We start from the raw sequence: 16,912 nt of genomic DNA, 5'->3' as shown, positions 1-16,912 counted from the left end.
AGCCTATGGGGCGCCTGGGTGGCTCAGTGGGTTAAAGCCTCTGCCTTCAGCTTAGGTCATGATTCCAGGGTCCTGGGATTGAGCCCCACATCGGGCTCTCTGCTCAGTGGGGAGCCTGCTTCCCCCTCTCTCTCTCTCTGCCTGCCTCTCTGCCTGCTTGGAAAGAAAGAAAAGAAAAGAAAAGGAAAGAAAAGAAAAGAAAGAGAAAAGAAAAAGGGAAAGAAAGAAAAGGTGAGCCTGCAGGAGAGCTCCTAGGCAAATGGTATAAAGTCAGAAGGGGAGCAGAGGGGGCCCAGTGCTTAGGCTGGATTTGAAAGGGGATCCTCTAGACACGGGGAGGTGATTCTCCCACTGACGCATTCACTGAGCCGAGGCAACAGTTTAGCAGCTATCCCAGTGGTAGAGGACTGCTGTGATCCAGACCAGGATTTAGGGAAGTAGGCCTGGTAGAAAATAGAGAGAGAGTCACCTCCCACTCTGGATGAATGGCTACTTGTCAGTCCTCAGGTGTAAAGGGTTAGACTCAATACCTATTTCCATTGAAACTTTCAACTTACATGTATTCCTGAGTTACCTTAAAAAGAAGCAGTAACCAGCTCCCCAAACCTCTGCTTCCGAGAAGTCTCTAAGTGGGCTATTATAAAATGAATTATCAGAGAGGAAAAATACTTGAAAATACTTGGTTTCATTGAGCTCAACAGCTCTCTCCTTTTCTGAGGATTTTAGAAAATGCCATTTAGGAGGCTTCCATGGTCTCTAGGCACGAGTTTTCCTGGCAGCAGACACCTCTGGGACAACCAGTCAGGCCACAAGGAGTGCAAAGAAGGGTGGCTGACAAAGGCAGGAAGCTGGACCCTGATACCCCCACCACCCACCAGGCCTGGGCCATATCTCCCAAGTCTGTTGCACACCAGCATGAATCTATGTGCATAAATACAGTGGAAACTTGAGCAAATGGGGTTGTAGATACAACCGAAGTGCTGGCTAGGACTTTCACTTTGCCCCATAGTCAAGCTGATTCAACTAAGCATATCCTGACTCAAATTTTGATTGAGTTGGGCTCCTTGGCCCTTAAGATGTGTATCTGACTCTTCTTTGAGAAGCTCTGGCCTCCCCATATACATTTAGAGTACTGGGAGAGTGCGCATCTGTTTTTATGCTTATTTATAACTACACCACCTTCCAGCACTGTGAGGTCCTCTAAAATATAATGACATGACTGATGAGAAATTAAGTGAATGGGGTGAATGTTCCTCCTCTCAGACGAACGTCTGTGGGAATGCAATTTCCCTGGCAGCCCTGGCCTGGCCCTTCTGTTGCTCGCGAACACCCCAGCTCAGATTATCGGGAAGGTCCGCATGACCCACCATCTCTGCTAAGAAGACAGTGTTCCTTCTGCCCCTTGGTTGCTCCCACGGTTGCCTTGACTTGGTGACCTCCAGATTCAGGGTGTGGTAGGAGAGAAGTAGAAAATCCCAAGATTTACGGAAGGGGGTTAAGAATTTTCCTCCTATGTCCTGTGAGTCACCTGAAACTCTTGCCCCCAAAGGGAAGATGGGCAGAAGCCAGGAGTTCAATCTGGGGACACACACACACAAGACCTGGGGTAAGTACTGCCCTTCCTTCGAGGGAAAGAGGGTTCCTCCAACCGCAGGGCCCAATTCTAGGACGGCCAGTGTCTGCCCCCCGGGAAGAGGCGGTGTCCCCGCAGGGCCCCTCACAGGCCGCTGCCCCTTCTTCAAGCCCCGGGTCCCCTGCACACGAGGCCCGCCCACCTGCGCGGAGACGGACCCTGCCCTTCCCCCGCGCCGTCGCTGGCACCGCGGACCCGGTGCCAGTCCCACCGGGGAGCCCTGGCAGCGCCCCTCGCGGTGGGGCTCACCCGCAGTCGCGGCCCCGCAGGCCGGGGCGCACCAGCTGTCGCCGGGCTCCTGCCGAGACGCGCGCGGCGCATGCGCGTACGCGGCCCCGCAGGGTCCTCGCGGCTCCGGCGCGCCCCGTCGTTGGCTGCTCGCGGGCGGCCCTGCAGGGCGCCGGGCCCGGGCTCTCTGCGGGCGCGGTCGGGGCGGCCCCGGCCCGGGGGAGGGGGAGGGGGCGCCCCCTCTCGGCAGGAGGAGGCAGAGCCGGGGCGCTGGGGCCTGGCTCCCCGCGCGCTCACCCTGCTGGCGCCGCGCTCCCCGCGCTCCTCGGACGCGGGAAGACGCTGGGAGACGCGGGCCGCAGCGGGGAGGGAGCCGGCACCTGTGTCCCAGCCGGGCTGCGGGCTGCGGGGTGCGGGGTGCGGGGTGCGGGGTGCGGGGCACCGGCGTCTACGCGGCCGTCCAGTCCAACGTCTGCTCCTCACTGCAGTTCGGGATTAACTCTCCGCCCTCCCTCCAGTCTCCACCCCACAGCGGCGAGGGTCCGCCAGAGCCGTCCGTCGGGCCGAGCGCGGTCCGCCCCGGCCGGGACGTTCCGGCACAGTCGCTCCTCGCGCGCCCGCGGGGGACACGTCCAGCCGCGCGCAGACAGCTCCACGCACCAAGATAGGAACCAGCGGGCCGGCCCTTGCTCTTTCTAGTAACTCGAGTCTTGGGGAGCCACGTTAGTACGCATTTTTCAAATCCATTCCTCATTTGAAGCCGAGTCTGGGGACATCGACAGCGGCAAAAATCAGCCTCGGGAAAATCCGTTCTCGCGGATTGGAGCGCTCTGGTTCCGCGGCGCGGCAGAAGGGCTGGGCCATCCCTTACGCGAGGACGAATCCTCGGCCTGACTTCGTCCCTGTATCTGGGAGCTTTACAGGAGCAGCAGAATCCGTAAGATTCTGATTGTCCTTGGACTCTCCTGAGAAGTCACTCTTGTGTGCGATGGATTTGTTCCGACAAGTTTTCTTTATTTTCTGTTACAAAATTTCCTCCACCAACCACTGTTTGTGCCTGTTCCCCCACCTTGCCCTGAAGTGACTATCAGCCCTGTACTCGTCTTCCCAATATTTTTTCAAGAAAAGTGGTTCCAGGACAAGTGCGATGTAGTGATTTTAAGTGGAAACCTAAAACCAATAGTTCACAGTTTTCTGTACAGCTACTTCTGTAAGCCTGCCTCACTAAGTTAGACAAATGACCACACCAAGAATCTTCTCATATTTGGACCACAGTAGAGACATCTTACTCAAAAACTTCTATAGGTGGAAAACAAACCCGCTAACCCCCAAACAACACTGACTGTCTCTCCTCAGATGTCTGGGCAATGTATCTCCGTATTTATTGATTTAATAAGAAAGGGCATTCAGAGAAAAGGAGATTGTGGCAGTTTGTCGAAATTGTTGTTCTATTCCAGTTAATTTTTAATTGAGTATTGTTAGTCTGCTCATCAAGCGATTTAAATACAAGAATCCAAATTCTCGTGGATAAATATTAATGCTGTTGACATAGACATCCTCTTTGTATCCTTGAAAAGGGAGTTAAAAGACATCAAGCCTGGGGCTGGTGGTACTGGGCCCTGCATCAAATTAAAACAGAATTGGAAGCCGAGACTAATCAGATTACAATGGCATGGACGCACAGGTAGTCCTGTAAATGTTTGCACACCCAGTGGACATAGGAAGTTAGCCCCTTACCCGAGTATTTCCTGTAAATGTCTAATCTCTTGCTCAGAGGAATACTGCAAGAATCCTCTTGAATGACCTTACGAATTGGTTTGAATAGAGGATGCTGAACACCCAAGTTTTACTCTTTCTTCGGGGTAGAGTTCTTCCCCAAGAAACTTTCACCCTCTGCAAAGAAGAAGAAGAAAAAGAAGAAGAAGAAGAAGAAGAAGAAGAAGAAGCAGCAGCAGCAAAAAGCAAGCCTCATCTCCTCAATAAAGAATGCTCCCTGATTTTAAAAAAAAAAAAAAAAAAAAAAGTACTTCCTATGGCTTCTTCTAACTCCATCTCTCAAAGAATAAAAAATAAACAGATTTTCTCAGAACCATTGAAAGCTGGCACCACCAGGAGCAGGAGCCATGCAGGGATAGCCATGCACACGTAGGCACGCACAGATTTGCAACACCCCAGTCCCCAAGTCCCCTGGGCCCCCCTCCTGCGAAGGAGCTGAGTTCTCCTGGAGCTAGTGGCCTGCTTTGGGAGCGGTGGGCCCTGCTGAAGGAAGGAGCAGGTAAGTAGGGTATTACAGGAGCGGGATTGTAAAAGAAACACATCTTTTAAAATAAAAATCAAATGGACCTCTAGCTGAAAATCTACAGATACCGTTTAAAAGTGGGAAAGGATCTCTGGTGGGGGGAGCGCCTTTTAAAATTCGGATCAGAGTGGATTGGAGCCAGTAGGATAGGAAGGTATCTTTGGTTCTGAAGATGCTGTGATTTTTTCCACAGGGGAGGGGTGTGCGTGACATCTTGTTGGGTTGGAGAGGATTTATTCACTCCTGCGGTAAAATCTAAAATGATGCCCCTGGGAGGAGGAAGGCTCTGCTGGGCTCCCTGTGATCCAAGCCTGCCCGCCTGACGCCCCTATGTTCTGACCTAAGCATGTGGGGGATCATTAAAGCCGCTTTGCCAAAATGCAGGGCTGCTTGACACCTGAGGAGCGGCAGAGGCGCTCCGGAGTCTTGGAAAGGGCTCCCTGGGAGCAATGAACAGGGGAGGCAGGGGCTCACTGTTCTAGAGTTGGGCGATCTGCAGCCCTAGTGAGTATTGGCTGCTTGGGGCCTCTGACTATACAGGCTCAGATCCCACTCCAAGCAGCCCTTCTACCCAATGCGGGTGGGAGTTGCCAGATGATCCATTTTTTCCAAAATATTAAGAGGAGGCCATCCAGTGCCCTGCTCCTGCCTGTGATATAAACAAGATTTACCTCTTTTTCTCTGAACTTGACATGCGACCATGGGGGACTCAGTGACCTACCTCCATCCTGGATTTCATTGCCTCCTGTAAAGAGAAAAAGCTTCTAGGCTACCCTTAAAATGATATAGATTGTGGGCTCCCCTTTGAATCAAGATAACTGAGGCCCAAATTCAGAGTGCCAGCACCGATTCCAGGACCCCGGGTGTTGCCGCAGAAATTAAGGGTGCCCTGGGTGTTAGAAATGCTGAAAATCCAGGGAAACTGATACTCTGTTGTGTATTCCCACTTAGGGAGCCCCCTAGAGATGTTCCAGCTCCCTGGGCTTACCTCTGGGGGGCGGGGTGGGGGAGAGCTGGTGGAGCTGGGCCTGGGGAGTGTGGTGGGAGGACTGTGGGCCGTGGATTCCTTAGCGCCGCGTTTACACCTCTCCCTTTGTGACAAATCAATTTCCCTTGCCGCCGTTCTGCATTCGCATCCCGCCAAAGGCCCGGGGCCCAGCTGTGCCCCGGTACACACTTAGCACTGGTTTGGGAGTGTGTGCGTGTGTGCACGCGTGTCTAATTGACTTTCCGTCTACCTTTTTATGACTACATGTGTTTCCAACAAAAGGTCTTATTAGGACAATCTGGTTTCACTAATTTAGAGGTTGGGAACGTGGAAAGCAGGAGCTTTTTTTTTTTTTTTTTAAGAGTTTGCAGAAGTTCAGATTAAGAAATGACAGCAGATGCACCGTCCTCTTAGGAGTAGGTCTGCCTATTTTTATGACCTGTTCCTCTTTTCTCTCCCAGGCTTCCCCTGTTCTACCCCCCTTCACACCCCATACTCCCCCATTAGCCACAGGATTCCTAACAGTTAAAGAACCATTTCTTTTAAACACTTAAGGCATCTGAACCCAGAAGTCTGAGACATTTACTGGGCTGGGAAAACCAGTAAAAGGGAAGAGGGATCGTTCTACAGAGAGGAAAGTGGAATGAGCATGAACCAAGGGAAAAGAGAATTGTGGTAAGCAGAGAGGGAGAGCAGACAGAAGCTCCCATCCGGATCATGCTAAGATCACGCCAGGTGGTAACTGGAAACTCTGCAGCATGAGTGTAGATGGAATATGTCTCATTAATTTCGGCTGAAAAGAAAATCTAAGAACCTTTCCATAGAGTTGGAAGAGTAAACCATGTCTTTTATGTGTTTCCCATGTTTTCCAAAGGAGATTATGGTTTCCCCTTCGGGGGTAGACTCCAGCAGGCCGCAAGGGGCACCTGACTCTCTGTGTGGCTCTCTGTCCCCTTCCGGTCCAGAGCCCCACGTTAGTCCCGAAGACTGAAAACTCCTCTCCTCTCTGACTCACAGACTGAGCCTCCCTGTCCACTGCAGATTGGAAGCCTAGCAGGGCCCGCCCATCCTCACTCAAGTAGTTCACAACAGACCCCTCGGCAACACCTGACGGGGGGGGGGGGGCAAGGGCTAAGGACAAGGCTCCTCCTGGACACCCTGTGCCCCACTGGACACCCTGTGCCCCACTGGACACCCTGTGCCCCACTTACCAGACCTTCCTGTCCTCATCTCAGAGATGAGTGAGGAGCTGGAGAAAACATCGCTTCTTTAAAGCAACAACCCTTTGTTAGAAGAGGCCCCCCCGCCATCGCATGAAAGCAAGGCCTATCGGGTTTCCCAAGTGTCGGTCAGTCACTTTGTCCCCACCACCTGGGTCTGCATTTCTGCTACCTCCTTCTGAAGGGTCTGTCGACCATCCTTCTGCCTTAGCTATCCTTTTCCTGGCTGGTGTCCTAACCTCAATTTCCTTCCCCTGCGCGCTCCCCACTCGGCAGGCCCCCTTACTCCTTGAAACTCGGGGATGCAAGCACTAAGGCTGCATCAGGCAGGTACCCGGAGGTTTCATCCCCTTCCCTGGCAACACATGGTCCCCAACTTCGCCTAGGCCCTTTCCGTGTCCTCGCGCATACCCGCGGACGCCACGTGCACCGCGCGACCTTAGCCACGCCAGGCCTGGGTTTCACGGGAGTCAACCCTGGGCTGCCTCCCCGCCACCGCCTGAGCTTCCAGGGTGCCCGCCAGCCGGCCTCCAAGCGCAGTGTCCTCCGGTCCGTACTAGAAGGCCACCGTGAACCCGGGCTCCCTTCTCCGAGGCGTCTCCTCGGAGCCAAAGGGCAGGAACGGTCGGCGTCCCGCGCGCATCAGGGCCGGCGCCCGCCGGGCTTGCTGTGGCCCCCGTGAGCCTGCTTTTCGCACCCCCCGCTTGTTTTAGGGGTAAAGCAACAATGGCTGGTCCCTCCCGCCCCACCCTGGTCTTTTACGCAGTCGTTTCTTCACGACCCTGTTTTCTGTTGTGGGTCCGGCTTCCAGTTCTCCCAACAGTGGTAAGTGTCGTGATTGATAAATAACCGTGGCGAAACCAGACCGGCAGAAAGTGCAGAAATCAGTGAAGCTGGGCGATCGGCACTTGGAGATTCGGAACACTATTCTCCCCCTCTTTGCACATTTAAATGTTCCCTAGTAAAAGCGTTTAAGAACAATCCCATTATTTCGCGGTGCATTTTCCCGGAGTTCAAAGTGTCTAGGCAAACAATTAACTCCCGCTGTGGGCAGCGCGTGCTGTGCTGCCCGAACCACCGTCCTCTCCCCCACCCCCTCGCAGCACCAACATCTCCAACGAGGAAGCTTCGGCGTCTGTGCTCAGCCATTACGCGGGACTTGGGAACACCAGGTCTTCATTCCTCAGAGCAGCCGCCTTTCTCTAGTGACAGGCCAGGCCAGGCCAGATGACCCTGTCCAAATTCCCCATCGCCCTCTGCCTCTGGGAATACCTACGGGGGATTGACTCCAGTTCAATTTTGGCTTTAAAAACAAAAGGAAACAAAACAAAACCTGAGGGGATTGTAGGCCTGGACCTGGGGAAGCGGGCAAGGGGCGGGCGGCCTGGGGAGAGAGGGGATCTCCTAGCCAGCCTCTCCTTTCATTGAGGCCTGCTGCTGGGCTCCCACAGCTTTGCTAGGGCCTTGCTTCCAGCTGTCTCTGGGTCCGGTTTCCTTCCCGTACTATTTCCTGAGAGTCTGATATTGGCAATTTTTTTTTTTTTTTTGAATGAAAGCATGCCTCGGGGATCTCCTGTTTTCACAGGTTCCAAATTTGAAGACAAAATAACAGTCTACAAATAATGAAATGGAAAAGAATTTGCCTCATTTAAAAAACTTCCAGCCAAGTGCAGACTCCTGCAGTCTCAAGGAGGAAATACCAAGGCCCACGTCACCTGGGCTGATTCAGGGGACAGGTCTGTAACAGACTCCAGAACGCATGGATCCACTTGCCGCCACCTTTTAAGGCGCGGTTAACAACGCAGTCGAGATTTCCGCGGGGGCACGGTATCAGTCCGGAGGGATGGGAAAGGGAGACTGCGTGGACTTTTCTGGGAGGACTTAGGGCCAATAGGGAGAGCTCGTGGAATGCGACACCAGACCAGGCACTGGAGTCCTCGCTTTCCCTGCGCATCTCTCCTGTGCGGGACGGAGCGGGGCAGGAGCCCGGGTTTCACCCCAAAGGACGCCCCTTTTGCTTTGCCCGAGTTTTCCCGGGGCACGGACCTTTGATTCTGCCGGGGGGTCTCCAACCCATGTGCAGGTGGAGCGCGGCGACAGCAGAGGACGGAGAGCGGATCCCGGGTTGGGGCTGGGCGCTCCCGCGCGGCCCCTCCCGCACGCCCCGCCATCGGGGCCCCGAGCGCGCTGTGCCGCAGGAGCCGCGCGGGTCCCGGCGCTGTGCGCGGTGCCCTCCGCCTCTCCGCCCCGCCTGCCCCCGAACCCACGCGCTCGAGACCTGGGAGAAGCCCTCGCAACCCAACTGGGCATCGTTAATCCGCTGCCTTCACGATCAGGGCCGGCTCCCCGACTTTCCACCCCTCCTTTCCTGCCAGTACGGCTGCCCCGCAGGCAGGAGGACCTGGCCGCGGGGCTCGCCCGGGGCTGAGGGGCAGCCCAGTCGGCTTCGGCGAGCGTCGTCCGCGGACAGAGTCCCTAAGCTCGCCCTCAGGGCCTCGGGACTCCCTGTAGCGCCCGCCCCGGCCGCACCCGGCTGCACCCTCGGCCGCACCCTCGGCAGATCCCTTTTCATCCTTTCCTCCCCGCGTGTGCCTGGCCCTTCCTCTGGCCACGGACACCACCTCTCCTCGCCCCCGACTTTCTCTCCCTGGTCCGGGAGGGTTCCGGGCGCCCAGCCGGGACCCCGGACCCCGGTCGCGGACACACACTCCCGCGGGCATGCGTCCCTCACTCACTGTCCTGCTGTGGGGTGTCGCTGCCGCTGGTGAGTCCCGGCGACTCCAGTAGGCTTCGGCCGGCCTCGCCCACGCTCTCGTCCGCCTGCGCCGCCACCATGTCCCCGGCTTCCTCCAGGTCTAGCAGGTGACTGACGGAGAAGTTCTTTTTCGCCTGCAGGGTGTCGAGGTTGCCCGGGCTGTCCAAGCGGCCGCCCAGCGCCGGTTGCCGCTCCAGAACGTGCCCGTAGCTGGAGGTCATGGTCTCCCTCCGATCCCACCCACCCCCCTCTTCCCGCTCGAATCAACACCAAACGCTGTGGGCGCGAGGGGGGAGAGGAGCCGAGTGGGGAAGAGAGAGGGGGGAGTGGAGAGAGAGCGGGAGCGAGAGCAGGGGAGAGAGAGAGGAGAGAGAGAGAGAGAGAGAGAGAGAGAGAAGGAGGCTAAGGACAAAAAAAAAAAAAAAAAAAAAAATGGAAAGAGGGCGGGGGACCCCCTTCTGCAGAGCGAGCGTTCTGCACCAACAGCCTTCGACAGCCTCGGTTGCTTTCCTGAGGCCAAGCCCGGCGCGGTCCAAGGAGATAATCCACACCAAAAAATAAAATTAAAAAGTCACCCTATGTTCAAGTCAGGAGAAAAAAAAAATTCCTTCTAGCTCTCCAAACGCGTCCACACGCACACACTAAAAATAATACTAAGGGGGAGAAAGGAAAGGGGAGGCCAGCAGGGCGGGGGAGTTAGGCAAACAGAAGAAGAGAGACGAAGGGGTGGGAGAGAAGAATCAAAGTGGTTTTTTTTTTTTTCAAGGTTAAAAAAGTTATTCCCAGGCAAGAGTTCAAGCACCAACAGAAGAAGGCTTGTTCCAGCTTTAAAACATCTTCAAGAAAACGTGTTCCCCTTCTCTGCACTCCTGTGGATTCTCAGGAGTGACTAAAGTTTCAGGAGGAGAGGGTGATGTCTTGCAGATGTATTGGAGAGCAGGATTCTCACTTTACTTTTCGTAAGAAGAAAAAAAAAGGGTTTCAAGAGTCCCAAGGAGGGTGGTGGTGGGTTTCCCCCTTTCCCTTCCCGCTCGCTCTCCCCCTCTTCTCGCTGAGCTCCTTTTTCCTTCTCAGTTGGATCAAGAAGCTCTCTGGCACTTCAAAAGGCACAAACTGGCATGCAGAGGAGGCTTTGTAGGGAATACAAGAAAATTGGAGACCCCTGGGAGGGCAGATCTCGACTTAATAGGAGCCTGTAATTACGTGGCAAAGCCTTTGTGCCGTGCCTGACGTTTTACAGACCCCCTTTCTCCATCACAATCTCCTTCTTCCTCCTTTCCTTCGGACCAAAAAACAGTCTGATTAAGAAAACCCCCTTTGCCAACATCTGAGCCAGAGAGAAAGAGAGAGGGAGGGAGCCAGAGGGGGAGGAGGGAGCGAGAGGGAGGGAAGAGAGAGCGAGAGAGCCCCTTGGACTTGTAAAGTAAAGGTCTAATTATCATTCCCTGCAATAGTATCGCGGGGAGACAAGACAAACTGAAACCCACAGTCACTTCAAACGGGCTGATTATTTTGCTTGGGCATTAACTCCTCCAGATTTGTTTAAGATCCTGTTGGAAAAACTCATTTGCATGTTTTGATAACAGCTGCGGGGAAACTTGTTGGAAAAAATCCACAACTATCTCAATCAAATTTTCTTCTCTCTGCCCTTTTTTTCTTTAGCGTTTCCTGTCGTGCTAACAGTTTTGGGGGGTGGGGGAGTGTCTGAGAGAGAACGAAGGCGAGAGCAAGCAAATTAAGGCTCCGTGGGGCTCCGTAGAGACAGCTATTAAGTAATGTCAGAAAGGAACGGGAGGCTCTCCCACGCTTCTTCCGCGAACCGAAGGCAGGTTCGGGGAGATCGGGAAGGTGCCGAATCGATTCGAGTCTCTCGCGCCGCTCGGAATCCCGGGGCCAGGGCAGTCGGAAATTTACATATTTATTTAGCTGGAGGAAAGAACTCGAGGAGCGGAGCTTAATTGCTCCCCCCTCCTCCCACCCTGGCCAATTTCGTAACCTCTTCCGTGCGGCCAAGGTCGCTTCCCCAGGCGACAACGCGGAGTCGGGAGGGTCGCGCTGCCCAGATGCGCAGGAGTCAGGGGCATTCCTGGAGCGAGTGGCCAGGCGAGGGTCCTGAGCACAGGGTCGGACCCGGGTGCCAGGGCGGGCGGGGGAGCGGCCGTAGGAGGAGGGACAGGGAGGGAGAGAGGAGCTCCCACGTCTAGGGATAATGCCCTGCCGCCCGTCTGCCGAGCCCTAACTTGACAAGGAACAGAGAGGTGCTGAGGGATTTTTTCATGACCTGTTGGAATTTGGTAACAGCTTTAATAGTCTCATTAGAAATGAGTTACTATATGACGAGTAAGTAAAATATTAAGTGCTTATTTGTGGCATTTTATGTTCTTCAAACACACACACACATACTTTCCCGCTGGCTTGATTACTAGACTTTTTTTCTCCCCCCTTCTTCTCCCTCCTATAGCCGAGAGGCTCCACTGGAGAGAAAGAAGGGTCCGAGTGTGTGTAAATGGTTTCTGGGCTCCAAACGGCCATAGTTAGCCCAGAACTCCCAGCCCCGATCTGGGAAAAGAACATTTGATGCCATCAAAGGGCTGCAGATTGAAACCAGATGTGCTCGCGCGGTTCTTTCCATGCATTTAATTAAGGAGCCGGGATGGAGGAGACTTTTTCATCATTAGTCCACCCACTCCCCGCTCCTATTTCCACCCCCTCGCCCTCCACCCGCCCCCCGCCCCCGCTCGCTCGCACCCCCGACCGGGAGCCCCAAGCCCCGCCAGCGCCGCGCGGTGCGCCGCGCCCGCCGCTCCGTCTTCCCAGCGGTCGGGGCTCGAGGCAGTAAACATCTGTCCGCGTCTGGGCCGGTGCGAGCCGAGCGGCAGGGCTAGCGGGGTGCTGCTGGGCGGCGGACGCCTTCCGCGGGGATCTCCCGCACCGCCGCGCGCGCGAGCCTCCGCTGGGCGGCACACGTGGCGGTGCCACCCGCTCGCTCGAAGGGACGCGACTCATTCGCACAGAGAGGTCCTCCCCAGGGGTCCCGCCGGCCGGGCTGGGCTGAAAGGGCCGAGGGGCCCTCCCTTCCGTGCAGGCCGAGCGAGGCAGCGCCGGTTTCCGCAGCCGGGTCAGCCTCCTGCAGGCTCGCGGGCCCCGCTCAGACCCGCACGGGGCCCGAGCCTCGCCCTGCTCCTCCACCCTCGCTGACAGTCGAATTTAACGTTTCTGTTTGTCCCGACACTGACCGAACTGCCCTTTGTGACAAAGGTCTGGGCAAGAGACCAGGGGCTTCGGACACCCCAGGACGCGCCGCGCTTCCGCTGGAGACCCAGGCTCTCCGTCAGTCCGGGAAGCCCGCCTTCGGGAGACAGCGGCCTGGTCCCTGCAGGGCCGCCAGGCAGTCTGGTTAGTGGCCGGGAGGCAGCGACGGGGAGGAGAGATCAGAGCTGGGCCCTCCTGGGAAGCACAGTCGGAGGTCTGCGCTCGCACTCGCCGTGTTCTCGGGAGGGATCAGGCACTCCCTTAACATTTTCCACTTGTCATTCGGGTAATAATGTCAACCAGTCCTACCAATACTAACTACGACGCCGTTTCAACAAAAACATCAGACACATTTGCTTAACATTTGTCGACCGAATATGTATCTGTGTGTAAGTTATATAAATTTTTCTATGCACTCTTCCCCCAAATCCTCAGCTGCTGGGGCTGAGAATTCAAATACCTCTGACTTCTGGGTGAGCTCCGCCGTGGCCCCGCAGCTCTCCCACCAAGGCTCTCAAGGCCCAGCCTGGGGGTCCTCCTCCAGCAATTGGGGTGGCCTTTGCGGACCTTGGGGAGGGAGGGGTGAGCAGAATGTCTTCCAAGCCCGAAAACGAATTCAGGGTCAGACTAACAAGGTGTCCAGGGAAAGGGAGAAGCCAGTGTTGGGACAGGGTCTGGAGGCAAGCGGCAGGATCCCCTCTCACCAACCCCGAGCGTTTTTTCCTGGAACCCTGCGGAGGCGCGGGAGAGCGGAAGGAAGGCTCCGAAGGCTCGAGGGGCCCTTCTGCACCCCGGCAGGCAGGCACCCCTTGGCCTCCGAGGCCAAGTCCCAGAGTCCCTCAGCCTCAGCCAAAATCACCGCGGGGAGTCCGGACAGCAGGGTGGGCTGGAAGAAAGCTCTGGGAGGGTCCCCAGGAAAGCAAATAAATCCCCAAGGCAGAAGCCCGGCAGAATTGCTTTTTTGGTGTTGCTTTTTTAGACCTTTTTAGGTTTTTTCTTTTCCTTTTTTTTCTATTAACAATTACTAGTGGGTTGGATCCACACCCTGATTATGTTTACACAACATTTGTAATTTGCTGAGATTCTGGATTTGCTGGATTGTAATTGAAAGCTATGCGGATAACCCTACAGGGAGATTCAAGACCAACTGGAGAGCTCTGGTCACCCAATAAATGGTGAAAAGCATGGGTTTGTACCTAGCTGGCCAGGCGGAAAAGGCTCTCAGGGACCCTCAGAATCAGCGTCAGTGCTCTACTTTGGGCACACAAAGGTAGGCAGGAGAGGTCTTCTCAGAATGCCCAAGGTGGCTGCCTGGCCTCTCCTTGCAGTCCAGGCGCCAGGCCTTGCTCGCTAGAGAGGTGGAGGGAGGGGGAAATTGGTGGATCAAAGTTCTTTCGGCTCAGGTTGCAGGAACCAGGAGGGCCAAGTACCTCTAGAATTGAAGAACCACCATCTGGCAAAAAGATGTCAGGAGAAGGGAAGCTGTGGCTGGGAGCATATGCCCGTCCCAGCAAGCAGGCAGCAGGTCTGGCCTGGGAACTTAGAAGGCCCCAGAGAACGCTGTGGCCTGTTTAGTTCCTTAATCGCTACTTTCCTTTCCCCGTGTGATTTCCTTTGGGGAAGAGTTGGGAGGAGAGCATTTCTGACTCAAAATCTCTGAACATGTGTAGGTCTTTCCTTGGCTTTCACTTTGACTTCCATCCATCAATCCGTATTTATTAAGAATCTGAAGCTCCCGGTGATGTCAGTAACCAGAACCCTCTTCCTCATGACCCTTCCAGCATCTAAGAGCGCCTTTCCAACCCTTCTTTCGGCCCCACCCTTTTAAAAAATAACTCCCGTTTCTGGATTCTTCCACAAGTAAGTGGGAACAAAGCTGGGACTAGCAAGGAATTTGCCGAGAGATCAGAGCCCGGCAGGAGGGGAAGGAGGTTTGCTTTATGGCCATGTGCCCTTGGGTGGTCCTATTCATAGTTAGGTTTGGTATTGATTACTGTCCAGGGTTTCCTTGGCACAGGAAGCTGGCAGAACCGTGCCTCATCTGGCTAGCAGAATGTGCGCCCACCCTAAGAAGCTTCCCCTCTGAGGTGGAAACCAGGAGTTGCCTTCCCTGGCATGTTCATAAGCTGACACGATAATCACATGTGACAGGTCACCGGCTCCATGACACATAAGCAAGACAATACCACCCTCATGCAAATAATATGTTTTGGGGGTAGAAATGCTTTCCTGCTCACGGTTCACAATCCAATATATATTCATTAATGATGAGACAGGGGAAAACAGAGAAGTGCAAGATAATTCCACAGGCCCACCGGCTTGTAGTGTTTCTGAGAAGGAAACTCAATGCCAGCCTTGAAAGAAACTCTCCTTTACCCTCAATTCTGGCTCTTGTAATCGTAAGTGGCATTGTCGGACCATTCCTGCCTTGCATGGGTGAGTGCCTCCACTGACTCCCACCTCCATCCAGGAGCCCTATTGAGTGATATTGAAATTTTGCAAGAATGAAATACAGTAGGACTAAAACACATTTCCAAGTAGTACACTGGTAACGTGCCCATCCTATTATAGGCCGGAAGTCCAACATACTCAGTTGGGACTCAGTGCAGTTTCACAGAGGCTATCTGCTCCTCCAACCACTGACACTAACGTTGCACGCACCACCGGGCCAGCTTTAGCTAAAGACATCTGTAATCTGCACATTGCCAAACTCAGTGAATACTCTTAGACCTTATTTTGCTAAATGTCTCAGCTGTTATCAACAGTACTGAACATTCTCTTTTTGAAATTTCTTCTCCTGGTGTCCTCTCTTGCTCTGAAGACCTCCTGGAGGTCTTCAGAGAATATTCCTTTTCTTCAGCTCACTTCTTACATGTTGCTACTCTCCAGGGTTCTGCCTTTCATCTTCCCCATCCTCTCCATTGAACAGGTTGTTACTGTAAGATCTCATAGATTTTCACAGGTTAACTACCACTTGTTTGTCAATGAGTCTAGTGTCTAAAGTTTAAGCTTTGTTACTTACTGTCACGCTGGGCAAAGTGAGCAATTTAGTTACCTCTGTAAACCTCAGTTTACTCCTCTTTCCCATAGGGCTAATCATGGCCCCTCCTGACATATATTTGTGAGAATTAAATGAGAATGTATGCAAGCCCTTTAACACAGGGCTTAGCATATAGTAAGCCCAGAAAGAAGAAAAGATAACTCTGTTCTTGCTGACATTTGTTCAATCATCAAGGAACCTTAAACTCAACAAGTCTAACACCAAACTCGCCTAGTCTCTCCATGCCCCTCCTCTTTCCCCAGCAGGAAACTTAGGAGTTACCCCAAATTCCTCTCTCTCTGACCCCAACTCCAGCTTATCCAGGTTATCATGAAGGTCTGCCTACGTTACATAGCTGGCATCTAATCTGTCATTATATAGTCTATAAGGGATGGTTGATGGTCCTGAAGGTTAAGTAAGACCAGAGCAAATGAACAGGCGACGTGCACAGCTGTGATATTATGGTGTGTTCCAATATATAAAACACAACAAGTAGTCAAAATGCCTTGTGAAATACCCTCAGAGGAAACATGAATGTGCAGGTACTACACCTTCTTTCTCCTGAGGAAGCCGAGGCTTTCTAAACCAGGAAAACTCAGACCTACCACAAACGGGCAAATGGCTGTTGGGAGGATTAAGAAGACAAAAGAAAGAAGTCCTACCCTAGTCCTTACTCAACTAATGTTGATTTCTTTCATCTGCTCTTTCCCTTAGGATCAGATAGCCCAGGCTAGGTTCCTCTGGGCACCACAAAGAAACCGGAAGCTAAATCCTTGCTGTCTTTCCATTTTAGAAAAGTCCCTCAAGGGTAGGCAAATGCATATGATGAAGATGCTTCAAACTGGGAACAGTTCCAGGCAAGCAGCAGCACACAGAGCTGCTAGGGAAACCACTGCGGACTCTTCCCTCCTGCCCCAGAACAGCTAAAGCCTGGTGGCTTCTCATATCACACTCAGAATTAGAGGACCTGCCTGCTCACTAGATTCTTGGCCCTTCACAAGACATCTGAGCTGAGGTCCCAGGCTGGCTTTCTGCCTCTGCAGGCTCCCCGACTTTTGGGTCCTGGAGCACTATTTCTAAGCCAAGCAAAAGTGGGTGGGCTCTTAAAGGAGAGCTACAAAATGCTTTGGGCCTGGGTAAGTCGGGCTGAGTTGAAACCCATAAGGTCCTTCAGTTGACTTTAATGCTTATTTATAGCCTACCCAGTGGGTGTGCCACTTTGGATCACCTTCTTTGGCTTGCTGCTCTCATAAATCTGGAGCCAAGTGCAGCCCAGTCTCCACCTGCTTTCTTCTCCAGAGTCCTTGCGCAAATCTCTCCTTCCAAACGGGGCTTACCCTTCTCTTCTCCCAGTTCTCCCCTTTCCTCTAGGACCAGCTTCAGGCGAACAAAGAGCCTAGCTGCGTCTCCTATGGGCCAGTTACACTTGCTAGGTATACATATGTATTATTCTCCTTGTTTTATATATATATATAAGCCAAATATATATATATATAT

General features: G+C 53.7%; 1 protein-coding gene across 2 annotated transcripts in view; it reads right to left on the bottom strand.

The window, feature by feature from the left end:
* Nucleotides 1–10,442, bottom strand: part of PRRX1 (paired related homeobox 1) — a 71,610-nt gene extending 61,168 nt beyond the window's left edge. The window contains exon 1 of one of the 2 annotated variants that reach the window (XM_059412435.1): nt 9,104–10,442. In XM_059412435.1, the coding sequence (XP_059268418.1) occupies nt 9,104–9,344 (241 nt within the window). In that variant the 5' untranslated portion in view covers nt 9,345–10,442. The remainder of the gene's footprint in view (nt 1–9,103) is intronic. The other variant, XM_059412436.1, reaches the window with a different exon arrangement.
* Nucleotides 10,443–16,912: the final 6,470 nt, after the last annotated feature.

Source organism: Mustela nigripes, chromosome 10 (assembly GCF_022355385.1).
Source record: "Mustela nigripes isolate SB6536 chromosome 10, MUSNIG.SB6536, whole genome shotgun sequence".
Taxonomy (NCBI): domain Eukaryota; kingdom Metazoa; phylum Chordata; class Mammalia; order Carnivora; family Mustelidae; genus Mustela; species Mustela nigripes.
This window is presented reverse-complemented; position numbering and strand designations above follow the sequence as displayed.